At 47.7% G+C, this 14,525-nt stretch overlaps 1 protein-coding gene across 6 annotated transcripts in view; it reads right to left on the bottom strand.

Annotated features, from left to right (window-relative positions):
• The window catches only part of LOC122363888 (calpain-A-like), a 46,466-nt gene that overhangs the window by 13,383 nt on the left and 18,558 nt on the right, over positions 1–14,525 (bottom strand). For 3 of the 6 annotated variants that reach the window (XM_043333694.1, XM_043333695.1, XM_043333696.1), the window contains exon 2: positions 975–1,151. In XM_043333694.1, the coding sequence (XP_043189629.1) occupies positions 975–1,151 (177 nt within the window). Of the gene's footprint in view, positions 1–974; positions 1,152–2,450; positions 2,769–5,513; positions 5,850–14,525 lie in introns of those variants that run through there. The other 3 variants (XM_043333692.1, XM_043333693.1, XM_043333697.1) reach the window with 2 other exon arrangements.

Here is a 14,525-nt window from a genome sequence, read left to right as displayed (position 1 = left end):
CCAATTAGCCGTTTTCAGTGTCAGCCTATTTCAGACCAACGATGCCCACTGAATTGTGTGAATCGTTCACGATTTTCTCTATACCTTTCAGTACTAACGTCACCGACCTGTCGCTTTGCACGGTCAACACGGTTCGGTGATTGGTGTATTCGGTACAGTAAACACACGAGCTTTATCGATCTCCAGCGATATGGCGGTAAATTCCAATTTCCTTTTCCAGAGCACTTTATTTTAAGGAACCATGTAACTAGAAAGGAGAATCTATGTGGAGCCAGCTGGCCGTGCGAGATCGATGAAACATTTTAGGATGTCCGAGTAAATAAATTGTGTATGTTCAGTTCACAGTTCACTGCGCGCCGCGCCCGTGGTCGGCTGCGGCGCTGGGAGCTCCGCTCGCTCCCCTTCCCTTACCACTACGCGCCTCTCCTGAGTGACTGGACTGAGTGATTGAGCGTGAATGTGATTGCGAGTCGTGAACGAGTGGAGCCGGTGAACCGACTATCTGGTGATCACTGCGATTGTGATACGAGTGGCTGTGATTGACGGCAGTGTGGTTGCATATGGCGTGTGTGTGTCTGTGTGCGTGGCGAGTGTCTGGTATATGTATAGGTGTGTGATTTGACTTTTTATTGTCTTTTACCCTGGTCCCTGACGTATATTTTTTTTTTACTCGCTATGACTTTAGACACGGAATAACCACAGTGTATGTGGAGTGTCTGCCTACGTCAATACAATACAATACAATACAGTATGGGGAATGTGTTATCAGATGAAGCAGTTTCGACTAGAAGTTCGACAGTCCCAGGCCTTGGTCAGTCTGGGACTGACGTGAGGTCGTTTTTACTCAAATCACCGTGAACAGTCTGACACTCAATGTGTCGTTTCCATGGAAAGGATATAGTGTGTACTCACGTGAGGTCGTTTCCACTCGAAGGGCCGCGGCGGCGTGCGAGAGAAGAAGATGGAGTACTCACGTGAGGCCGTTTCCACTCGAAGGGCCGCGGCGGCGTGCGAGAGAAGAAGATGGAGCAGTCTGTGGCCGGAAACTCGGGGTCCTCGAACAGCCGGCCGGAGCGGCGACACTCGGCGCGCAGCTTCTCAAAGTCCTGCACCTCACCGCGAGCGCGCAGACCCGAGCCGCGCTCGTTCATCTGCGAGAAGAGCGGGGTCGGGCGGAGGTCAGAGCAGGTCAGGGTAGCCGGTAGGGTCACCAACGGGGCTCAGTCGGCCCTCAGTAGTCCGAAATAGTCGAGCTGGGTCATACACAGGAATCAAAACGCCGCACGCGTCTTCTCGTCTTTTGATTCTAGTTTGAATAAACGTTAATCGCATTTCTGCTTCATTTAGGTATATTTTACAGCAATGATTCACTATTTGGCTAGCCTATACTTTTCTACTTGCCATCCCATAAGGGAAAGATCAGTGGTTTGGGCTCACAAGAACCAGGGTCACTCCATGGTCATTATCACTGACTGACTTGTAGCAGTTTTGATATCTTCGCTGTGTTTTGGGCGTGTCCATGCAACGATAACAAACAACTCTCGTGATCATTCGTCTAACACGAAGCTGCCGTCATTGATGACCGATATCAACAAGGGAAACGTCACGGGAAGAAGGGTAGGACCACCCGCGTAAAGGCTGTGAAGATCGGTATATTGGCTCAAGGTGTTTTGTTTGGACTAAAGCCTGCTGACGTATTATTTGGAAAACATAAATATGTATGTCGAAAACTGAACGTTTGGCACAATCGGCCGGTTTATAGTTATAGGTAAACAAAATACAACAAAAACGTTAATGTTTTGTCCAGCTGACAGCTTCAGTAGACGCTCCATTTTCCAGCGTCTGTCCCTGATTCTGTGACCTCCAGCCCCAGCCTCTGTCCTCTGGGTCGATGGCCGGAGGCAGGAGAAGGATGGCTGGCACGGTGCCACCCTCCCTCCCCTCTCCCCTGTCTCCATGGCTGATGGCAGAGCTCCCGGGGAGCCTCGGCAGACGGGGCAGGTCAGAGGTGCGAGACGGGCTTCAAAGGCGCTGACACGCCAGGAATGCAGGCGCCGGTGGATAGTGCGCTAATTACTTGGCGGGGCGACTGCCTCACAACTTGTCAAGAGATAGTTAAAATGACGCGTACCTGTCATGCTTATGACTTGTAACGTAGACGTGCACATGACCGCACGCATTGGTATCATTCATAATATCGTATTGCTGGACTCCGGAATGACTAAGAGGAAGGAGGAGATAGGAAGACAACAAACAAATGCATTAAAAAAGGTTAGGATATGACTCATCGTAATGCCGTCATTCTGCCACTAAATCGCAAATGTGCTGGTAATAAAATTGTACCCCCTAGGCCTAGCTATTCCAAACCGAAATGGCGAAAAGGCATAAAAATGCATCAATAAATAAATGCATGGAACACCTCTCTGCTGTACAAGCACGATTTTACCTACCGGGACGATTTTCGTCCGTGCTTCCTTAGTGTTCGTCAGTCGGCCGTTGCCTCTGGACCTGCTCTTCTTGTAGTCATCGAATGAGGCGTTCAGGTCGATGGAGCGCCGGGCAGGCTGCGGAACGGTGACCTGATCTAAGGTCATCCCGCTAGCCGTCAGTCGCCGGGGCGCCGCCACCGGCTTGTACTTGGGCTCTTCAACTGGCTTCGGCTCTTCGCCCTCCGAAGTTATGACCTCAGCTAGTACCGCCTTCACACGGCCATCCTCCGGGACATTGCCAGCTCGGGTGTCTTTCTGGACTCCGCTTAGCTCTTCATTTTCTTTGGCATCGATAGTGTGTCTTTTTGTAGGCCTTGCTCTCGGTTGCAAACTATCCATATGCTCGGGACTTTCAGCGGCACTTCGTCTTTCATTATCCACGTCTCTCTGCTTTTGGCCATGCGTATTTCCGATTTCATCTTCAAGTGGCATTTCTTCAGTTTTGCCGGACTTGAGTCTAGCTGACACTAGTTTTACATCGACCTTCCCTGTTCTTTCTCCTGTGTCCGCCTGCTCCTTATACGAATCATCTGCAGGTTTGACCTCAGGCCTCCGATATCGGCTCCGCCGTGCCGCCGCGGAGTTGCTGTCCTCCTCTGAGATCAGGTCCGGCAGCGGAGCTGTCCTGGCTGAGCCGACCCTCGTGGCCGCTCTGGGGGCTGGTGTATCACTCGTTCTCAGAGCGGCTGATCTATGACTTCCCTCCGCCGCCGGGCTTCGGTCTCGAAGCGCTCGTCTCTTTTCAAGAGCATCTACTGGGCGGCATGGTTCAGGTTCGGCCAGCTCATCGCCACTTCCCGAGGCAGCTTTGGCAGCTTTCCTGATCTCTCTGATGGCCGAGGCGTGTTCAGCCGATAGTCTTCCAACAGGCCGTTTCTCGTCCAAGTCACTATCTATTCTGTACCGCGCCCTGCTGGGTAGCGTTTGAATATGAGGCGCAGAGTAGTCGGTGCCCCGGTGCCGTCTCGGTGTTTCCTCGTGTCCATCAGCGTCTTCAGCATGTCTAGCTCTGTGATGTCGATTACTCACCCTCGTCGCAACATTTGGAGGCGATTCTTCATACCGCCTCTCTCCGTGGACCCTGGGAGAGATTGGGGCATCCACACTTCGATTCTCCGTGTCCAGTTCATCAACGGACTGGCCTCGTGCTCTGGCAACCTGCCTCCTGTCAGACCGATCGGCATATCTTGATGGGGAAACGGCTGAGCGTCTACCAATACTCTTGCTACCATGATCATCGACTGCTCGGAAGGCACCCAGCCCTCTTCGTCGAGCTTCTGGTGACTCTCTATCACGACGCTGCGTCTCAGTCACCCCAGCCCGCTCTTGGCTCCCCTCCTCGTCCTCCGCTTCATCCCTCTGTTTCAGCCCCAGCCACTCTCCCATACTGCGGGGCCGCGGCGGCCGAGGCTGCTCCGCCCGACCCGTCAGACCGCTGCGGAGCCTGGCGCGCGGCGCGTCAGAGGGCCGGCCGTCGTCCACCTCGTCCGCCCAGGAGGGCCGAGGTCCGTCCTCCTGCGACTGCAGCCTCTCCATCATCCTCTGGACGTTGTTGCCGGTGCGCTGGCGAGTCCACGGCCTCGGCAGCGAGCCGGCGCCGATCAGGTTCCCCGTGCTCTTCCAGGGGCTCACCGGCGGTGACTGGCGGGGGACGTCCTCCGGCTCCGGATCAGCGAGCCCGTGGGTGGACCGCCACCGGGTCGGGCCGCCGGATCGCGACCGGTCATCGCCGTATCGAGACGACATGCCGCCGCTGGCCGTCCTTCCTAAGCAGACGAGTTGATCTTTAACACTGATGGACAGATGGAGACGATTCGGACGCGTTCACCGTTGCAGGACACAGCTTGGCGGCTTCCACGCTCCTCCCAGACTCCTCTCGGACACAGTTTGGACACGGCTCGGACACAGTTCGGACACGGCGCGGACACAGTTCGGACACCACTGCTGTCCGCCAGCGGACAGTCTACTGATAGCCAGTGGGTGGCGGCCGGCCGGGTGTGCCCGACTCCTATCAGGCCCCTATCAGCCCTCAGCCATGAGCGCAATCAATGGACAGTGGTCGTACCATGCAAGTCAGACAACCGCGGAACTCCCGACCAGATAGAAGAGCTCTTGAGGACTTTGAGCATTCGGGTTGATTAGACCATGAGTGGTCTTAGTCATATGTCAATGGGTTGTCGAATAGAAGGTCGCAGTCTTTCTGAAAGGCGAGTTTGTTTAAAGATTTAATGATTGGGGTGACAGTGGCATCGCAAACTGAGCGGCGGTGTTCAGAATGATGGGTCGATGATTATGTCTAAAAGCGCCTTTAAATGTCTTGATTAAAACGGCATGGGTGCATTACATGCCTAGTCGTGGGTCTATTTCATTCAAATGCAATATCAAGTGAACGACAGCTTTCAGCTGGGACGAGAGTGCAAGTGTATCGTAATTTTATTTCGCGTGCATTTTATCAGGGCCAAGGACTTCGCATCTAGTTATACGGCCGAAGCTAATGTTGGTTCTTCTATCTATCGGTTTATTAAAACAGCGAGACTCACATTCATCTGACAGCTCCTTTTAGCCCCTGAGCCGTTTAATCCTGATCTTTAACCGGACCCATTAAATCCTTAGGGACCGTTTGTTGTCCCTAATCCAGTTCCGTCTATCCTGAATTCTGCAGCTGTTCTGGGGGATTAGCAGTACGAATTTTCAGTTTTTGCAGTAGCTTCGGGGCACTTTGATCTCGAAGATTGTTAGAATATTTGGCTGTTCAATTAGTAAATTATCGCATTGGTTGAAGTTGAAGTACAGGGATATGTTGGAAAAGATGTAAAATTTTCACAGGTTTTGTTTGATGAATACATGTGCACAAATAATAAACGTGAATACGGATATGTGGTTCAAATTTACAACACAACAAAATCCGTTTTATCTGCGAATTATCTCATTAGGCATCTCGTCTCATCTCATCTCTCATCTCATTCGAAGGTATCGAGGCACTTGAAAAGGCTCATTCCAGTCATAGGTGTCATGCACACTTACCTTAAACACGGTGAGTTTCTTATAGCGGTACGGCATTTTGCTGTTTTATTTGCCCTCACTAAACTGTATTACACAAGCACATTCACAGGTTGTTTCGCACTGGGTTTATAACACTGCAGTTCACCTCTCGCACTTGTTGTGCGTTTGCTGACAGTTCTACGTCTGACACTAGGACACACATCATTCTTAGCTGATTTCGGTCCCCTGTTGACTTGTTTTGTGGCTCCGCTTCGCTTCACTTCACAAGCTTGTTATTGCAAGAAAATGGCAAATTGGACCCACTAGATACACCGTTTGAAAAACTAACGTTATGTAAGTACCAGAGGCTCTTCAACCGACTTTAACCGCTCGCTATATGCTATTTTGTAAACGTTATCTAGTTGCGTCAACTAGTGAGCTCTGAATCAAGATTCGCTTCGCTTTGGCACAGTCCAGGCGAGCTTTTAACACAAAGTTTAACACAAGGCTCTCTTTTCCGAGTCCCTTCCTCGCGGCACTTGATCCCCCCACACTTCGAGCACGTGCCCGCTACCCTCCCTCTCTCAGCCCCTCAGGCGGTGCCCTGACCCGCACGACCCGGCGCCGCAGGGCATACTGCCGGGGGCAGTTCGGCGCTGGACGGCCGAGGCTGCGTGCGCGGACCGGGGACGGAACGCACGCAGACGCCGGCGGCGAGTGGCGACATCTACACGGATTGCCCGGAGGGAGGTGGGGGCGGGTGGTATCGGTACGTGGGGTGACACTCGCAGTCAGGTGGAGGTGGTGCCATCTGTCAATCTTTTAGGTTACTTATCGCTTTACTCGTGGATGAAGAGCTGATAACTGAGCTCCATGGGTTTACCTAGTGCTGAAAAGTGCCAAATCAATAACACAGCAACTCACAATCTCGCACACAACCTTGATTTTGAGCGCCATGCATGTTCCGCCAGGTCGCATTCTCTGGTCGGGCGGCAGAGCCGTGCGGCACAGCATATCTTCAGGCGTTACTGCTGCTGCCATCTAGCGACAGAAATGGCAGATAGCCATGACATTGCGTACCAGTGTTTCTAGCACGGATAAAAGCAAAAATAGAGCTAAAAGAAACGCGAGGGTTATGGTTTCCAGCTAAAAACAACTGGTACAGGGACCCGCAGTTGCTACTGTACACATATATTACCAATTTAGAATTGCGCTATTATTTGGTAAGTGCTGGCCATTGGAGAAAGGAAATGTAGCGCAAAGTATGGAGGAATAACACATGTTTGCTCCTAGCACGTATGTTTTGTATAATTCCTCTTACCGCAACAGATATTCTTCCAAAACTACAATCGTGCTATTTTTCCGCGCCGGTTGCCTCCCCGGAGCCCGTCCTTGGTATCGCCTATAGCTTCCATTCCCGCTACGTGAATGAAAGTCACGTGACTACTACAGGTTTGCGCTCAGTACTAACACACCTAGCCCGAGGGCCGGTCCGTAGCGGGGAGGGGTAGAACGCCTGAGCTCCAGCGCAGTGGAGGTGGTGGTGGCCCGTATCATAAAGAGGCAACCGTAAGCAGAACTACAATTGCCGCAGTATAAGATTATGATCAAGTTTTCTTTAAATGTATTGATTGACAAGAAAGTGCAATGTTTATCCGATATAATAAAACGGTGTGCAAAGCCTTGGAAGAACTATAAAACATATTCAGCAACGTATAAATTTCTGATACAGGCCATGACCTTTCACCTTGCCTCTGGGGAGGACCGCTCAGGAAGCCACATACCGAACGAATCGAGGCCTCGCAGCGCGGCGGCAGAGGAGGTGGATAAACCATCGCCAGATCTTTCGATTACTTATGTTTACAGAAGAAGGAGGGGGGGGGGTGGAGGGGGGCTATTTTCAACCCACTCACCAATCCTTTCCTTATTAACTTATAGCTTACCGAAAAATGAAACACAATGGTGGCCGTCACGAGATGTAGCGAAGAGTGCCTCAGCCACACCGGTTTTGAGTAAACTTTAAGCATTCGAATTCAGGCCAGTGATCCTGAAGCATTATTTTATTTTTGTCGTGCATAAGCTGGGATGACGTGGTCCAAGTTAATTGTGAAGAAACGGTTTTAGTTTCAGAACGTTTATGAGGCTAGTCGCGCCAAATAGTATACGTTTGTTGTAAAATGTCAAATAGAATGTTGACGTGCTATCCAGATGATGGAATTTATTTAACACAAGAAGTCAAAAAGTGGCATCGTTAGTCATCCTGCATACCTATAAATCGATTCGTCACCTTGGTTCGAGCTCAATAGTTCTTTTCGCGGATGATCGGTTTCGTTTTCTTTTATTGGGGGGGGGGGGGGGGCAGTTTATGAGCCAGTAACCACCCTCTCCAGCCCCCCCAAACAACCATTGTTGACAAATACTGTGATGGCCTAAAAAAATGCCCTCAATTGTGTAACGTAGGGAAGAATGAGGTAAGTTGAGCCGCTTTTGTTTTTCGTAAGCTACAGGCTAACTTACTGATCATTTTTATGCGTTTACGAGTTGGACGGACAGAGTGGTCATTGCGCATGTAATGGTGGCCAGAAATGTTTCATACCGCTTATTTTTGTACTGAAAGGCTACGTCAAAAATCATCTTGCACGTTGCTCATCTTACCCCATGGGCGGGGTAAGTTGAGACACGTCGTGGGGAAAGTTGAGCATGGATGGAAAAAGCGAACCTCTTCTTTTCCCGGGCGCGGCGAAGAGTGGGCTCTTTTATTTACTCCATGGCATACATACTTATGGCAAAGTTTTTTTCCTCCATCAAAAAGTGACTGTTTTAAGCCTTCCAATAACTCGTCAATTTTCTATCACGAAAGAAATCATTTTATCCTTCAGATAATCTGCAAATCACTTACAACTTGTGTAATCAACAAAGAAAAACAATTTCCTACCATTTTTATTCAGCAGATACAAGCGCAGCTCAGTTTGGTTTTCGACAGCGGAGACAACAATGGCTTATCCGGCTCATCTTCCCCCAGGTGAAAATGGCTCATCTTGCCCGACCCGTGGCCATTTTCGATTAATGACACCCGCTAAGGAAAATAACCATGCACCACAGATAACAACCATCTCATTTTAAAGGCAAAACATGTCTTAGTTATCAGGGGCGATACCACATGTTACCGGGTGCTGAGCGTGAGAACGTTGCCGTCTCACGTGAAAGACTACAGCATCGTAAGCGAACGGCACATGGAAGCTCGAGTCAATCAGCGCCATAGGAGCTGAGAAACATGGGGTGGCTAAACTTGCCCCTTGGCTCATCTATACCTCACTTTCCCCTTTTTGGGGCTCGCAACCTTGATTCGTTAGAGTTATTTGTCTGTTCATTATAAAAGCTGTCAAATTTGCCGTATCATTAAACTTTTATTGAGTTTGTATTTCACACTTATCTAAAATGAACAATTTTGTCACTGGCTTCTTTTATGAATGGAATTGGATGGTCGCATGAATGAACGAATGAATAGCTCCATTTGAGCATCAGCTGAAATCAATCCTAAAATTTAATCTACCTACAAGTCTGCAACGAAAAGGTTTAAAAACCAGTGCAAGTTAGGTGCAGTTTCTAATCTATGCCGTTTTTGATTAAGTGTCTCATAGTTCAATTAATCTTGTGCCGCTTCTCTCACGATTCATTTTATGTGTTGCTTACATTGTTCAAGAAGTTATATTATTCGAGCTCGTTGGTCTTAAAAACTGCTATCGAAGTAAATTAAAGTGTTTCGGGCTTCGGCACTTAAAAAGCAATCGATATTTAACCCTCACCTATTTAGGCATTTCTTTTCAGCGTCTTACATGTAGCGGAGGGGCGTAGAAACCCTCAGCCATTCGGCCCTTGATAAAAAGAGCCAGAGCTTCGCTGAAAAATAAAAAAGAGCGTGCTGCTCGTGACGAGAGAAATCCGATGATTTGAGGGTTCTGGTCATCGCTGACGAGAAAAAGCCAATTATTTTTATGTCCTGGTCAATGCTGAGATCCTAGGTCACTGGTTGACCTCCCAGATCAGGTTAATAACCCAAAAGCACGGAACATTGGGTCCTGCTAGGATTTCTACAAGTGAAGTTTGCTGGGACTTGGCTTGCTTCTGACTCCGAATTTGCACTTGCATTGATCAAAGATGATGTATCAAAGCATTTGGGGTAGGACGGGTCACGCCAGATCACCCATTAGGCGTTCTGCCGGCTATATCGAATGTTAACCAGCACTTACAGCCTTGCAACATATTGCATAGGCACTATAACTGATACTTAAGTATGCCTAGTTTTCAAATGCTAAAGTGGGTGCTAAATTTCAAATCAACACTTCCTAAAAACCACAGTAAAAAGGTGTAAATTTAAGGAAGTTAACCGAGATCATTTCAAGTAAATGACCTTAACCTGAGTTTCACGTGACCTTGGCACCCACAACAATTAATGAGACAAACATTAGATATTATATTTCACATGTTGTCACGTCCCTAATCACGTGAAAAGACTATGGAAACACACAGAAGATGTGCGCTGACTTTCAATTGCTTTTCTGGCCTGACATGATCTTGAGAAAAATAATCACAGGTTAAAGGTAATTTGGTTCAGGGATTTAAAATTCTCAGACAAGATGCAAAAATGATAAGGGCTATTTAATTTTCCGGGAAGTTGTAAAATTGATTAACTCCAGGGCACCAAAGACTCGTCGCAATCCTTCGCTTTGCCGCGATTTATTGGTGTAAAACAGCGGGCGCGGTCTACTTACCTCTACTTATATGTGTGGTGAGGGCTAATATTCATTTTATCTGTGTTGATGAATGTGCAACAATTTCTATATGAACTGAGACCAGTCCATATGAGTACGTTTTTCTCACGGACAATGACAATATAAAAAACAATGCGAATAAAACCAAACGTTTCGGCAACAACGTGCCTTCGTCAGTGGAGAAAAATAAGTGTATAGGTTTAACATCGATGAGAACTAAATGCGGCACCGTCTGGGTCTGGCCAGCCGGGTTGCCGATAAAATACACAAATGTTTATAAGCTTCCATGATGTGCTTAAAAAACTGCTGAAAATATATCTTTAAAAAAATAAAGATAACTACTTCATCAATGTTATCGAAAGAAAACATGTATGCCTAATTACTCATTTCTTGCCACTGACGGAGGCACTTTTTTGTGCGAAACGTCTGGTTTTATTCGTATTGTTATATTGTTATTGTATTGTCATTCCCTGTGAGAAAAAAGGATAACTCTTCAGTTAGTAACCATAACAGCGAAACGGCTTATTGTAACACAATTCACTGTGTATACGAAACCTATAAGTCCCTAAAATAATTCTATTTACAACTTTTAAAAAGATACAGCTTATACAGCTTGGGCATACAATTTTTTTCTGCATTAAGATAATATTAATTTATCTCCACAGAATATGGTAAATTAGTGCTGCTGAAGTTCGCTTTCGAAGCGTCTCCTCCAGACATTCCACAGCTCTCGTGCCATTTTGGATCACGGAACATGGCTGGGCGCAGGACACGTCAGGTCGTCTGCGAGCTTGGACGGACCACGTGACCACCTCCTCCACTCCCCCTCACTCCCGTCCCCTTCCCCAGCAGGGCGTCCGATCTAACCGCGCCCCAGGCAGTCGGCTCGGTCCGACCCTCCCCATGGTCGAGCCACGGCCCGGTGCCGCCTGAGTTTGTGTCGGGTGCAAAACTGGAGCAGTAACTAGCGCCGGAACTAGTAGTCAGCACGACCATCGTCAGATGGCAGGAGTGAATGGAATAAGCGGTTCCAGGTTTCAGAAGGAATGGGGCAGGAAAAAGCGCTGAAAACAATGTTTTGCTGATATAGCCATAAAAAGTTCACTGAATTAGGAGAGCAGCACATCAGTTTAAAGCCCTTCAGATGGTGGTTTTAATAAGCACACAATCATTTCCCAATTCGCCTCCAACGGTGTCACAGGCAAAGAATACGCTGAAATACTAGTGTGTACAGAAGCAACTGCGGGTCCCTGTACCTACTGTTATTACATATGGAATGTGCACAGCACCGCCAACCTCCGATTAGCCTGCAAAATCAATGAGCATGAATTCGGCTATCTTGTGGACAGATACACTGAACAGGAACACCACTGATCGATTCATTGCCCCATTTGTACGTACCTCATTAGGTAAAGTTCAATCACTGAACTTTTTTCACGGAATAACCCGGACACTTCCTTAGTTAATTTTATATAATCGCTTGCATAGATACCGTAAAGTGGGGCTATTTGAGACAGTGGGGCTATTTGAGACAGCAAGGCAATGGTATAGTAAAATCGCTGTAAAATGAAAACCGTTTGATGTTTTTCGTCATTTTTGCTTAGGCTGATGTGGAATTGAACAATGAATGCTCTGAATAACCTTTTGAAAATTTCGAAAAGTTCTGAAAGAAATTTGCAATAAAATACGAAATACAGAAAAACGCACAATTTAAGTTGCTCGAAAAGGACCCCTACCTGCACCTTAAAAAAGTTGAAGTTTTAACAGCTTCGTCACTGTATCTATCGCTACTACCTTTTTGCTTATAGGTTAAGCACATTTTTTATGAAAATATTATATATTGTTAACGGTACTGCCGATTGCGTACCCCATTGTCTCAGAATCCCGATGATGCCCACCTGGTCAAACCTCAACGGATATGCCAAATAGCTGATGATAACGGTGATGCGATGCACCCGAGAAGACTTGCCGCCATCTACCTGAAGTGCATCGACCGTTCGACATGAGAAACACCGGTGAATCGGTCGTGGTCATAAACGTGCAGTGGGTTCATGGTAGGTAATTTAAGCAGCAAGCAATATTTACATGTTCGTAGTGTAACATAATAACCCTTTAGCTGGTGACCAAACTAATTATTCTGATGAATATGTGCTTAAAATGTGCTTCATCAGTCACTGACTCATTCGACAATCAACATATGTCTACCTTGGTTGACCAAAAAACACCATTAAATGTTACTTGACACATGAACGTACTGTTAGGTGAGCCTATCCAAGTACTTAATGTGGTAGGGTAACCGGCCAATCGATACGGCATGCAGCGATCGAGGAAAATCGGCATAAAATCAAAACCGTTTAACATTTTTCTGTCATTTCTTCACATGGAGATGTACAGGGTGTCCCATAAGTTCGTTCTCACATTATGTTTGCATGTGAAACAGAGTACATTGCGTTTTAATATATTTATGACCCCTCAATGTGCTCCCCATTTAATGGGCAAACACATGAATACATGCTGCGGCATGCCAACCGGCATGTTTGGCTGCATAGCAGGCTTAAAGTTAGCCCAGACTGACTTGACATGCGCCGTGAGCTCCTCGAGGCTGGAACAGCGCTACGCTTCGACGAGCCTCAATTTCAGCATAACCAACAAATTTTTATGAAATTTTGATCCTATGAGGTGCCTGGCATGTGATCTTGCCACAAACGCCTGTCACAGTCTCCTTGCACCGCTCTTAAGCTTTGCTTGACCTGTGCACTGATGCACTGTCTTGCCTGAAGATGGGCCTACGACCTCCCGGATGCCATTTTCTCCTCTATAAATATGTTCATACTCGCGTTTCGAGTTCAGCTTGAGGGCTGAAACTCCTCCTAGATGTTCTTGGAAAAGCATTCTGCTTCCCAAAACTGTTTCTAGGTTGCCACTTGCAACTTGGTCAACTCCAGAACGCCTATAACCCCACAACACAGTGACCCTGGCCTTTTGCATAGGAACATAACGGGACGAAACGGAGGCCTCCTCCTTCGCCCTTATGGGGTTGTATTCGGGTTTGGACGGGTGTTTCATCTCGAACGTGGACTAGTTAGTCCTGATGACCTGGTTGATGTCATCAGCCCTCTGTTTTGTTTAGCCTCAGACATCACGAAACTCATGTTTGGCCATTTTAAGACGTTTTTGACTGTTTTGTGCCCTCCGTTAAGCAAAGCTTAAGTCATCTTGAGTTATGTACCCCGAAAGAACACTCTTAGACAGCTGGTAATCCATCCTGATAAGTCTGCTTACCAACTTTGTAACCCTTTGACCCTTTTGATGGCCACTTTGGCGCCACACAGTTTTGGCCACTTGGCTCACTCCTGAGGGCTGACTGGAAAGAGGATAAACTTGCAGTGACTGACTCCCGACTAGAGATTGCAATCCCGGGATCGGGAACCCGGGATCCCGGCGGGATTTTAATCCCGATCCCGATCCCGAAATTCCGCCAATCCCGGGATCCCGAAAAAAATCAGTTTTTCTGAAAAAGAATGTAGCCGCTGCACGAGTCTTGGTTACACTGTTCATAGTGCTGCGTGACATAAAGCAGAGAAACAATTTAGCTGGCACCCCGTATCGGCCTTCCACAATCGACCGTGTTGGTAGTTCCCGGGTATCACCCACAGCGGTTAAGCCGCTCAAATGTGTACGAAAAAGGGTCCCGAACGCGAACAACAACAACAAAAAAAAATGCAGCATCGGTGCTACAACATCTTTATCAGGATCACGGATCGTTCAGCGATTCTGACTTGCCCGTCCGTGGCCGGAACAAGAGAGGTCATCAAGACAGTCTTTGGGCTCGTGTCGCAGAAAGATGTCACAGATGTCACGCAAGTGACGGCAGAGCTCACTGATTTAAACGTTGAAGACGGTAGAGTGGAGCTCTCCCTGTCAGTGACTCTGCCCTCAAAGAGACTTTGGAGCAAAGTCTGAGAGACATTAGTGATGAAAGTAGAACCGGAAGGAGGTGAAGTGACCAAGCGACGTCTTGAAAACATTGTGAAATAGGGAGCTGCCAAAGTTGGCGTACACTGGTCGCGAGTTTTAAAATTGACAGACCTACCAGCAATGGTTTAAAACTGTCGCGCTAAATACGAGTAGCGTAGACGAAAAGTGAGTGAGGCGTGGATGTGCTGGAATGGCCGTCTTAATGACGAGATGAGGTAGTAAACGCACTGGTTGACGCACAGTTTTATAAAGGCCAATTGGGAATAAATGCTAATCAAATCGAAACGTTTCCGTCGCAAATTCA

Source organism: Amphibalanus amphitrite, unplaced genomic scaffold (genome assembly GCF_019059575.1).
Source record: "Amphibalanus amphitrite isolate SeventyFive unplaced genomic scaffold, NRLGWU_Aamphi_draft 000646F_arrow, whole genome shotgun sequence".
Classification (NCBI taxonomy): domain Eukaryota; kingdom Metazoa; phylum Arthropoda; class Thecostraca; order Balanomorpha; family Balanidae; genus Amphibalanus; species Amphibalanus amphitrite.
The sequence above is the reverse complement of the archived record's forward strand: the minus strand, read 5'-3'. Positions and strand labels throughout refer to the sequence as shown.